The 12,704-nt window shown below is 42.4% G+C and overlaps 1 protein-coding gene across 1 annotated transcript in view; it reads left to right on the top strand.

Annotated features, from left to right (window-relative positions):
• Positions 1-302: 302 nt before the first annotated feature.
• LOC147113846 (cysteine-rich transmembrane module-containing protein 1) overlaps positions 303-12,704 on the top strand; it is a 53,069-nt gene continuing 40,667 nt past the window's right edge. The window contains exons 1-2 of the mRNA XM_085995206.1: positions 303-411; positions 1,962-2,214. Of these exons, the coding sequence (XP_085851332.1) occupies positions 1,992-2,214 (223 nt within the window). The 5' untranslated portion in view covers positions 303-411; positions 1,962-1,991. The remainder of the gene's footprint in view (positions 412-1,961; positions 2,215-12,704) is intronic.

Here is a 12,704-nt window from a genome sequence, read left to right as displayed (position 1 = left end):
AGAGGGTAGCAGGCGAGAGAGCCGATTCCAATGGTTAGCTCGCCGTGGGTTATTCTTTTTAACTAGAGTGTTTTTAAGAGTGTCTCATGTCCCCACCACATCACCACAATAGCCAATAACTCTCTTCACACAGGTATTTACAAAATGCTGGCGGCCTGGCCTGGCCTGGCCCTTTTGATTAGCAGCTGCGTCAGCGGCGAGTGAAAACAAAACAGCGCAAATTAACGGAAACCCCCGGGAACTCCCGCCCAGTTGGCGCGGGCTGAAGCGCGTGCGCACGGCCGGCCGGTTTCCGTCATGTGATCCCGTGGGTTGGCAGGGGGCTGGCTGCATGACGTCAGCGGGCTAGCAGTGAGCGAGAGGAGTGTTGCGGGGCGGACAGGACAGGTGGAGCGGAGACAAAGCGCACAGGTAAGCTCAGGCTGGCGGTGCCAGCGACCCTAACATACTCACTGTCTTCATCCGCCCCCCCCCCCCCAAAAAAAAAAATCCCCATTGTTATTTCTGATTCAGATCTTTCCAGTTTTATTCTGCAAAGTCGAACAGTTTCTATTTATTCGTTTTATATACTGCTTTAGATGCTCAAAGCAGGCTTTTTGTTAAAAATAAAATCCTCTTGGCCCTTGTTTTTTTTAATTCTAAATTGCTGGTTAGTAATTCGCTTTTTTTACACGCCACCCGGCTAGTCTATTGACTTTGTTCTATCGATTATTCGTTCAGTTCACGCTTGAGTTTAAAAATCGCGATGGCGTAAATCCGTTTGGCTTCTGATTTTTCTCAGTTCTCTGTTAATGGGACGCATCGATGAAAGGTGGGTATTGTGTTCGTTATGGTGGGAGAACGGTTAGCAGAAGGATGTTTTGAAATTATCATTTTGAAACTAGTACGGAATTGATTGGGAGGAAGGCACAATATACGACTAACTTTTTATTTTTTTAAATCGCTTCTTAAAAAAATGGATCGAATTACTTCGGGAGTAACTGTACATTCGATTATGAGACGAGAAAAGGTCATTTTGCCATTGAAGCTAGATCTTGTCCCTTTGCCCTTTCATTATAATGTTCCTAATTATGTTTGCTTATACTGCACTGCTGGGCTGATTATTCAGTATATTTATCGCCTTTTGAATAAATCAATTATTATTGATCTATTTTAAATTTACTTTTCAGTGCTTTCTATTTCCAATCTCCCCCCCCCTCTCTCCATGGTTTACGTTTGTGTCCTTGTGGAAATTGGCCTTTTTTGGCTTTGAACCTATGTAACAATTGCAGTTCTAGATACCTGTAATGCAGTTATTTTACAGAACTACAACCAGTTGCATACTTGCAAAACCGATTAAGAATTCTTCCAGCCCTGGCCACTCCCTTTAATGCTTTTTTTTCTCTTCTTCCTCCCCCCCCCCCCCCCCCCCCCCAACAATGTGAAGTGAAATAGGTTCATAGGATGTTTACATACTGTGTTAATAATTCACATCATATCACCATATACTATACTTAAATTAAACTGATCCAGCAGTTGTATGCATTTTTTCTGCATTATGGCAAGTTTTGCCAGGCTCTCCTATATTTGTCTGGGGCCCCTGGGCATGGGCCCTGTAAGACGGTGTAGTAATCTGCCGCTGCATACCCGATGACTGGTCTAGTTCGGGGCTAACTAGAGAATGCTGAGGAAATTAGGCAGAAATTTCAAATTGAACAATGTATTTTCTGAAGGCAAAATGCTGCAGATGCTGGAAATTTGAAACAAAATCATAAAATGCTGGAAATACTCTGCAGGTCAGGCAGAATCTGTGGCGACAACAGAGGTACTAACATTTCAGGTGTGAAAACTTGGAAAATTACATTGCTGAAACAGTTTCAAATTTCAATACTTTCTTTATAAACTATAACTGCTCATTTTAAAATTCGTAATATTTTGTACAAACTCAAATTTGGTGAAATTATTTTTTGTTTGGTTTCAAGTCACAGAAGTACTTCAATTTAGCATCCTACATGAACGAGAATCCGCCACCTTATCCTGGGCCAGGGCCAGGCCCAGGCCCAGCTGGTCCATATCCAGCTTATCCACAACAGTATGGTCCAGGTCCCAATGCTGCTTACCCTGGTTATCCACCTGCTCCAGGACAGCCTGCATATCAAGGTTATCCACAGTATGGCTGGCAGAATGTACCTCCTCAACCAGGAATGGTTTACGCAGATGCTCCGAAAAACACAGGTATGATTGACTAACTGGAAAAATGTTTTTTTTATTCAATCAATAAATCTAAGGTATTAATGGGTTACTCAAAATTAAATTCCCTAGTTCTAACCTAATAATTCCAGTTGAGCTAAAGTTTTTTATAGACATGTGAAAGTCTCTAAATTGTGTTTGTAGATGAAAACTTCAATACTATGTTAAGATTCCTTTTTTATTTTAAGCATATACATTTGATTATCGTGAATCTACCCAGAAATCTGGCATCCGGCAGCAACCTCAACAAAACATGTGGCAAAACATTTAACTAAATTTGGGTCCTATTCTATTCTGAATAATTGCTTTTAAATATCTAGTTTGAATTGTTGGTTTAATTTACTGCAAATATAAAAAGGGTTAATTTTCTTGATTTGACTCAGCAGTAGTGTTCTGATGTGAAAGAAGTTTGTTCCATTGTATACTTTTTATGATTCTCATCAACTTAGGATATACACCATGCTATCATAAGTTTCCACTTTTGAATTTTAACCATGTAAAAAAAAAAATCAAGCTTGTCCTGCAATTTTCCAAATCAAAGTACAACAACAAAAACTTGCATTTATATAGCGCTTTAATGTAGTAAAACGTCCCACGGCGCTTCACAGGAGCGTTGACACCGAGCCACATGAGATATTAGGACAGGGACTTGGTCAAAGAGGTAGCTTTTAAGGAATGTCTTAAAGAAGGTCAGAGAGGTTTAGGGAGGGATTTCCAGAGCTGAGGGCCTAGACAGCTGAAGGCACAGCCGCCAATGGTGGAGTGAATAAAATCGGATGTGCAAGAGGCCAGAATTGGAGGAGCGCAGAGATTTGCAGGGTTGGAGGGACGAGGCCATGAAGGGATTTGAAAACAAGGATGTGAATTTTAAAATCGAGGCGTTGCCAGACCGGGAGCCAATGTAGATCAGCGAGCACTGGGATGATGGGTGAATGGGACTTGGCGTGAGTTAGGATACAGGCAGCAGAGTTTTGAGTGAGCTCAAGTTTATGTCGGGTGGAAGATGGGAGGCCAGCCAGAAGAGCCTTGGAATAGTCAAATCTAGAGGTAACAAAGGCATGGATGGAGGTTTCAGCTGCAGATGAGCTGAGGCAGGGGTGGAGACGGTCGATGTTATGGAGGTGGAAATAGGCGGTCTTGTTGATGTGGTCGGTAGCTCATCTCTGTGTCAAATAAAACGGCAAGTTTGCAAAAGGTCTGGTTCAGCCTCAGTGACCAGAGAGAGGGATGGTGTCGGTGGCTAGCGAATGGAGTTTGTGGCGGGGGACTGAAGACAATGGCTTCAGTCTTCCCAATATTTAGTTGGAGTAAACTAAGTGTTTGGATTGACAGCAATGCAGTTAAATGCTGGACTCTTTGACACTCGTTCAGTCTAAAGACTTTAAATGTGGACCAATACCAAAGCCTACCAACTTATAATATCACCAAGGTGGAAGATATGGACCTGTGCAATTTTTGAATTAACGGAGAAGTACAAGATACAGTCAATGAACTGACTGGCTTGGAACAACATACTGCTTTTGTATTCTTTAAGGTTTTTGAAAGTTTAAAAAAAAGTGAGATGTGTTGTCATTGTATTGAGACTCAAGTTACAGTTAGTTTCACAGGATTTGTGATAAAACTCGGTAAAATTGTATACTTAACTAGTTATGTGGAAAATGAAGTCAGTCACTTTCTTTTCTAAATTGATCAGAGGAACCAGTTTTGATGTTTTTGTACATTGGCTTGAATTCAGAAACTCTAACTTTGTAAGGCATCAGTATAAACATCCTTTCAGGTTTTAGTCCAATGTAGTGGGTAGCTGAATCTAGCTAGGAGTGGAAATAAGTTTGCATTATAGTTAACTTCCAGTTCTGTTCCATACTTTGACGTTGCTCATAATGTAAGTTATTGGGTGATGATCCAAGCTGATTATTGGGTATAATTTATGGGATGCATGTGATATTTATTGAGGACATCGCTGCAGGAGTTCCTCAGGGCAGTGTCCTAGGCCCAACCATCTTCAGCTGCTTCATCAATGACCTTCCCTCTATCATAAGGTCAAAAATGGGGGTGTTCACTGATGACTGCACAGAGTTCAGTGCCATTCACAACTCCTCAGATAATGAAGCAGTCCATGCCCGCATGCAATGACCTGGACGACATTCAGGCTTGGGCTGATAAGTGGCAGGTAACATTCGTGCCACACAAGTGCCAGGCAATGACTATCTCCAACAAGCGAGCGTCTAACCGCCGCCCCTTGACATTCAACGGCATTACCATCACCACATCCCCCACCATCAATATTCTGGGGGTCACCATTGACCAGAAACTTAACTGGACCAGCCACATAAATACGGTGGCAACAAGAGCAGGTCAGAGGCTAGGTATTCTGCGGCGAGTGTCTCACCTCCATACTCCCCTAAGCCTTTCCATCATCTACAAGTCACAAGTCAGGAATGTGATAGAATACTCTCCACTTGCCTGGATGAGTGCAGCTCAACACCATCCAGGACAAAGCAGCCTGCTTGATTGGCACCCCATCCACTTCTTTAAACGTTCACTCCCTCCACCACCGGCGCACCGTGGCTGCAGTGTGTGTACCATCTACAAGATGCACTGCAGCAACTTGCCAAGGCTCCTTCGGCAGCACCTCCCAAACCCGCGACCTCTACCACCTAGAAGGATAAGGGCAGCAGGCACATGGGAACACCACCACCTGCAAGTTCCCCTCCAAGTCACACACCATCCTGACTTGGAAGTATATCGCCATTCCTTCATTGTTGCTGGGTCAAAATGCTGGAACTCCCTCCCTAACAGCACTGGGAATACCTTCACCGCATGGACTGCAGCGGTTTAAGAGGGCGGCTCACCACTACCTTCTCGAGGGCAATTAGGGATGGGCAATAAATGCTGGCCTTGCCAGCGACGCCCAGATCCCGTAAACAAATTTTTAAAAATTGTATTGAGTGGAAAGTCCCTAGCCCAGACTATGTAATGTGTTACATGGGGTCTGGACAGGGTGGATGTGGAGAGGATGTTTCCTCTTGTGGGAGAATCTAGAACTAGGGGTCACTGTTTAAAAATAAGTGGCTGCCCATTTAAGACAGATGAGGAGAAATTTTTTCTCAGAGGGTCGTGAGTCTTTGGAACTCTTCCTCAAAGGGCGGTGGAAGCAGAGTCTTTGAATATTTTTAAGGCAGAGGTAGATAGATTCTTGGTAAGCAAGGGGGTGAAAAGTTATCGGGGGTAGGTGGGAATGTGGAGTAATCTGATCAGCCATGTGTAGCCCTTTCTCTTACTACTGTTCGGACCTCGAGAATTACGAATTAGCTTAACAATGTCAGACAAGGATGTGATCAATAAAATTGGTCTTTTAATTAGACTATAGTTCAAAATTCAAGTGTACATAGAAGCACCTTTGTCAATAAATTCAAAGAACTCCCGGCAATAAATATGCCTGCAACTTATCAATTCAAAGTATATAAAAGTGCCCCTTTAATGATTCAAATGTACATAATATACATAAAAGTATCCCTTTTAACAATATCTAAGCCCATGTCCAAATTTCATACATACTCCTTCATTTCTGGGTGATCGGTCAAGGGAAACTGTAAGTCGAAACATAAACTGGCCAGCTTTCTCATTTCAATCTTCCTCCTGCTTTGTCTTCTCTGTTCTTATCTCTGAAAACTCCCGCCACTGGGTTATAAGGCCTTGTTGATCGTAAATTACTCTCTGCCTCCCTTGGATAGGTCTGTTCCACTCCAAACCTTCCCTAATTGGAGTTCCATCTGCATGACACATTCCTGTTCCTGTGAGATGTATGTTCTCCCCTTCTTGTCCAGGTGGCGCCTCAAACAAAGAACACTTACTGACCACCATTTTGTGTCTTCACAAACAAAGAACACATGCTGACCACCATTTTGTGTCTTCACAAACAAAGAACACATACTGATTTCTTACATTTTAAATCCGTCCGTTATCATCTTCCAATTCGTTCGCAATTTCGATCAACACACGGTAGCAGCGGTTTTATTACACTTTTCAGAATCTTATACATGATATTGAATGGCGGAGCAGGCTCGAAGGGCCAAGTGGCCTACTCCTGCTCCTAATTCGTATGTTATATAGGCTTATAATAGCTGGAAGTTTTGAGGGGGTAGTAACTTTGGCTGCGTACAAGCAATGGTTATAGTAAAGTCACCAGTTTTAAAGCATTGCTGTTGGCCGCCAAAGGGAGTCGCACATATTGTGTAATGGAGGGGTGATTTTTTTATTGGTAAAGAAATCTGTTGCTGTTACCTCTGTTCAGAGGTATAGAATACATCACTTATAAATGTTCCTGATTTCTAGCTAGAATCACATTGCCCATCTTGCATTGTAGAACTAGAAAATAAGCTATTGCACTCAAGAATTTATTCAGTGGCATTTTATACTGTGATACATTCATTAATGGTACAATATGTTGCATTTAAATTATTTCTGGCAAGATTATTTGCCAGCTTTTAAACTCGAGTAAATATTGAAAGTTACTTATTACCTCTGATTTAAAATGAAATATAGTTTATCATGTACAGAATCAGTAGTCATAAGCCAGTATAGACAGTACCAGGGAAAATTGTGTAGTCCAAATATATGTACACAGCTAGGTGCACAATATTACAGAATAGCTACAAGAAAAAATAATTTGAAGGAAACATGGACCAAAAGATGCGTTTTTATCTTGTCTTCGACAAAAAGCAAAAGCATTTATTCAAATAATTCCTCTCCCAGAACTCTTAATTTACACTTACTTAAACTTGACCGGTGGCTTAATTATGAAATCAACTGTAGGCTTATTAAGAAATAATTATTGAGAAATAATTACTTCAAGCCATTGAAATGATTGCAAGAATTGAACAATTCATGCACTGTTGTAACAAACCTCTACCTATAGTTGAAACCATATATAGTGTGTACTGTAACCAATAATTGATTTTGAGGCTGTAATCTGAGGAATCTGATAGTTGTAAACTACTTGAACAATGCTCTTTTGGTTAGCCAACTATCTTGCTAAGATATTACAGGCTGGTGATGTTATCCATCCTATGTATGTAGTGCAATCTCATGGTAGCCAGCATTCCTCCAATATAACAACGACGAGTATTTATATAGTGCCTTTAACGTAGTAAAACATCGGTTATCACCCAAGTAGCCATTCTTCATGCCTGAGCTTTGACAGTGAAGGTATTTAACCACAGTGGTCATCACAGCTGTCTCTGACTCTTGCTCTCCCCAAGGTCACGCACTCGCACTTTCTAGCATGAGTCATTGGATAGTGATCAAGACTGGGAATCCTGGCTGATTATTTTCTCCTCCTTTAATGAAAAAACTTGCATTTATATAGCGCCTTCCATGATCTCAGGACATCCCAAAGCACTTTGAAGTACTTTTAAAGTGTAGTTACCATTATAGCAAACGTGGCAGCCAAATTGTGCACAGCGAGCTCTCAAACAGCAATGGGATAATGACCAATTAATCTGTTTCAGTGATGTTGGTTGAGGTGTACATCTTTTCCAGGATACCAAGGAGAACTCCCCTGCTCCTCTTCAAATTGTGCCACGAGATCTTTTACATCCACCTGAGTGGCAGCCTTTGCCTCGGTTTAATGTCTCAAGCGAAAGGCGGCACCTCGTCAGTGCTCCACTGAAGTGTCAGCCTAGATTAGACTCTCCACATCCTGCTGCTGCTGCTGTGGCCAGTTGCCTCGCCAACAGAGATCAGCTAACACTGTATAGACCAGGGATCAAACGTAGCGCCACTTTCCAACACTGATCCCTGCATGGTGACCAGGAGCCAAATGTTGTAGCACCTTTCCTGCCACACCAGTTGAGATCAGTTAACTCATCACAGACTGGAAATACAACCTGGGATTTTGGTCTCTGTGCACTTACCCACTGAGCCATCGGGGGAGTTAGAAAATCCATATTAAACACACAAAAAAAATCACCTCATTATAAGATGATTTTGTGTATAACTTTTTATATAAAAGGGTTAGATTATGAGGAGAGATTACATAAACTAGGCTTGTATTCCCTGGAATATAGAAGGTTAAGGGGTGATTTGATTGAGGTTTTTAGGATTTTGAAAGGAATTAATATAGGGTAGATAAAGAGGAACTTTTTCCGCTGGTGGAAGAGTCATATAGTCATAGCCATAACGGCACAGAAGGAGGCCATTCAGCCCATCAAGTCCGCGTCGGCTCTCTGTAGAGCAAGTCAGTCAGCCCCATTCCCCCGCTCTATCCCCGTAGCACTGCAAGCTTATTTCCCTCAAGTGCCTATCCAGTCTCCCCTTGAAAACATTGAGTGTCTCCACTTCCACCACTTCTGTCGGCAGTGAATTCCAGGTCATCACCACTTGCTGCGTAAAAAAGTTTTTCCTCACATCCCCCTTGTATCTCTTGCCCAAAACCTTAAATCTGTGTCCCCTAGTCCTTGTATCATCAAATAGTGGGAACAGCCTTTCCCCGTCTAGCCTATCCAAACCCGTCATAATCTTGTACACCTCTATCAAATCACCCCTCAACCTCCTTTGCTCTAATGAAAACACATCCAGCTTCTCCAACCTGTCCTTGTAGCTAAGATCCCCCATCCCCGGAACCATTCTGGTAAATCTCCTCTGCACCCTCTCAAGGGCCTTCACATCCATCCTAAAGTGTGGTGACCAGAACTGTACGCAATACTCCAGTTGTGGCCTGACCAGCGCTTTATAAAGGTTCAGCATAACTTCTCTACTTTTGTACTCAATACCTCTATTTATGAAGCCCAAGATCCTATATACTTTGTTAACCACTCTCTCAATATGTCCTGCCACCTTCAGGGATCTATGCACATTAACTCCCAGGTCCCTCTGTCCCTGCACATTCTTTAAAATTGTGCCATTAAGTGTATATTGTCTCTCCGTGTTCCTTCTGCCACAGTGAAGCACCTCACACTTCTCTGTATTAAATTCCATCTGCCCATTCTGCTAGCCTTTCTATGTCCTGTTGCAGCCGATTGATATCATCATCACTATTTGCCACATCCCCAAGTTTGGTGTCATCAGCAAATTTAGAAATTCTACTGTCTTCCAATATCCAAGTCATTATATCAAAAAAAAACAGTGGCCCCAGCATTGACCCTTGGGGAACACCACTGTCTACCATCCTCCAGACTGAAAAACAGCCATTTACCACAACTCTCTGTTTTCTGTCCTTAAGCCAATTCCTTATCCGAGCTGCCACTGACCCACCTATTCCATGAGCCTCAATGTTGTTAACCAGCCTTCTATGTGGTACTTTGTCAAACACCTTCCAAAGAGTCCAGGACAAGGGGACATAACCTTAAAATCAGAGCCAAGCCATTCGGGAGAGAAGTTAGGAAACACTACTTCACGCAAAAAGTGGTAGAATTGTGGAACTCGCTCCCACAAAAACAGTAAATGTTAGCTCAATTAATAATTTTAAATCTGAGAGCAATAGATTTTTGCTAGTCAAGGATATTGAGGGATATGGAGCCAAGTCAGGTGGATGGAGTTAGAATGCAGAACAGCCGTTGAATGGCAGAACAGGCTCGAGGGGCTGAATGGCTTACTCCTGTACATTCCTACATGTAACCCCTTCACGGTTCTCTAGATATATGTGAGATGTGGTCTCTGTTGTAGACAGTATTCTATAGTCCAGTAAGGAGATCACTACTACAATGGCTTAATTCTAATTATCTTACTTTATAGTTTTAACGTCAGACAGTATAAGAAGATTACGGGTCAGTGACCTAAATTAGACATTTGCATACGTTAGAATGAATCTAGACATAATAAACATACATTCTCCATTTATATGGATTCAAAGGAGAATCTGTCCCTGTGTCCAAATTCGAGTGCACTCTTTCGTTGGCGCGCTTAAGTTGGAGCTCATGGTATGTATAATGTCTGCAAGACTTACGACTCCGAACCCCTTCGTTGAATTCTCTTCACGATCACTGAATCCCACTTTGAGTTCTGGATGCAGAGCTACTAATACGAAGGGCGGCGGCCGAGTTTGGAAGCCCGGGACGGGGTGCGGCAGCCATTTGCCTCCTGAGCCCTCTTTTCAGAGCTCCTGCCCTCTTCTTCCAGTCGCTCTTTTTTTTTCCCGCTCGAAAAACCCGACTCCACCCCTTCCTCCTGGGGTTTCTGCCTGGAGACTGCGCAGCCTCACTGTCTGCAACAGTTGATACTGGTGCAGAATTATGGAAAGTCTGCTCTTAGTCACATTGTGTCCTTAAAAGTTCTTGCCGTACCTTCATATGGGCAACTTTAACCCAGGGTTTTATAACAATGATAATACAGTGTCTTAAGTTAAAGATTGATAACCATACTTAGCGTACATAACATTTCCAGTGGGTATTACATACATAAAAGGTGTGTTTCTCTATTTGGGGCAAATTGTGATTTTTCCTTAATCGACATCTGGTTGTAGGCAAGTCAACTTTTGAAACATGGGCTTCTGTTAAATTCATTGGCCCGTAATTTCCGAACCCTACGGGTGTGTGTACACCTGTAGGTACCTCGCAAGTGCCGGTTTCAGGCATGCGAAGCACATGCGCTGAAAACTGGCATTTCCGATCTGTCAAGACGCCTGCCCTGGAGAAGGGCCTCTGCGGGTGGAGAGTTCCGCCTGCTGAGATCCCTTAAAAATCTTATGCCTGGTGAAAGCAGGCATAAGGCCTGCTTTTACCAGCATAAGAGTTTTTAAAAAAGTAAAAAAAACTCACTTCTTTATATAAAGTATTTTTAAATTATAAATAAGTCCATTTTTAGCCCTGTAAAAAACTTGAATTTTTTTCAAAAAAATAATTTTTGTTTAGCTAAAATTACATTAAATTTTTAATTTTAAAAACGTGATTTAAAAAATATATTAATGTTTTGATGTCTTTTTTCAGTGATCCCCATTCATACTTTTGACATGTCTATCTGTCAAAAGTATGAAGGGAGATTCTCTTCTCCCATTGGTTCCCCATGGCCCACGTGATCCCAGGGGCGCATGCGCCCCTGGTATACCTGGGCTCTGCGTATTTTGTTGTGGAGAGGCCCAGGATCGGAAATGGTCGGACCTCTGGAGCCCTCGGGTAAGGGCGTAGATTTTTTTTCAGATCGGAGGCCTCCGCACGCAGGAAGCCTCCGATCGGGAAATACGGGCCAAAGACTATAAGCTTAAAGCAAACTAATTGCTCTTCTTTTGAAGTCTATATATGCAAAGCTACTTTAGTGTTTAGATATTGCCATGCCTTTTTACTGTTTTACAGCTATTAAGACAGTTCAGTTTATAAAAAATAAAAAAAAATTACTTGTTGAAGACCCCAAGGTTACAGGGAAGCCCGTCCTGCATAAGCAGATTTCATATAGGCTCCAATTCATCTGAGTTTTTTTCTGACTTCTAAAGTACCTCAAATCAAGAATTGTGCATATATCAGATGCCTACTTTCTCAAGGGTATGAGTTCATTAGCTTCACCTGTGGTATTTCCTCAGTCAAAGGCGAAGGGAAGCAATGCTTTGAAGAAGGAGGAAAAGATTCACTCAGCTATTGAGAGAATTTGGAAATAAGTTTGAGAGATGTACTCAGAAAATGATGAGTATTTCCCAGGGGGAGGGAATTTTTTTTTTCTTTCTGTGATAAATGTGTGTTAAATGGTTAAATGCATTGCACACCACTAAATTCAGCCATAGAGGTTGATGGAATTGGAGCCAGAAGCGCACAGGTACTGGTGAAAACCTAAGCGTGGCTTCAGCTTTGCCACCATTGAGCTGCAGGAAATTTTGACTTGTCCAGGGTTTTACGTTGATTAGTACAGCAAGACCCTCCAAGGCTCTTGCTGTACTAATTCAAGATGGCTCCTGGGCTGGCAGCTCCCTAGGGAGTTCCTTTGCTGAGCAACTCCATCCTTGACTATTCGTTGCCATCCTTTGCCTTTTTCTCTCCAATCTCCTCTCTCCCACTGTGTAAATTTCCCTGGCTCCAATAGTGGGTGCATTTTAGCCCTAACTACAAGTTTGTCTTATAATACTCCTGTGCAGTGCCTAGGAACGTTTTACTACGTTAAAGGCGCTATATAAATAATTGTTGTTTTAATGTTAACTGGGCCCACTGTCCATCCCCCGGCCTTGCCTGTCCTGTTTTCATAAGTGAGCACCAGATCTTTGCTCAGATTTGACTTCCAAATTCCTGGACTTCTTTGGAGGCCAAGACTACGCTTCTCCACTGTACGACTCAGCTGCTGTGTCTGATCTGCTATTCAGTTGCTTAATTTTAAATATCTTTGTCTAGCCTACAGCCGAACCCCCACCACTGCCGTTACCTGCTGAGCTTATGACTGTCCTACTGGTCCAACTGGTTTTTCAGCTTCAGCTACAGTGTGGTTCCTGGCCAGAAATTCAGTCTCCTGGATCTTAGTCCATTTCTGTACCGCATCTGGATCCCATGGTGACCTCCAAC

Source organism: Somniosus microcephalus, chromosome 8, assembly GCF_052327205.1.
Source record: "Somniosus microcephalus isolate GS21.2 chromosome 8, FLI_Smic_1.0, whole genome shotgun sequence".
Classification (NCBI taxonomy): domain Eukaryota; kingdom Metazoa; phylum Chordata; class Chondrichthyes; order Squaliformes; family Somniosidae; genus Somniosus; species Somniosus microcephalus.
Note: the sequence above shows the minus strand (reverse complement) of the source record. Positions and strands in the feature narration are given on the sequence as shown.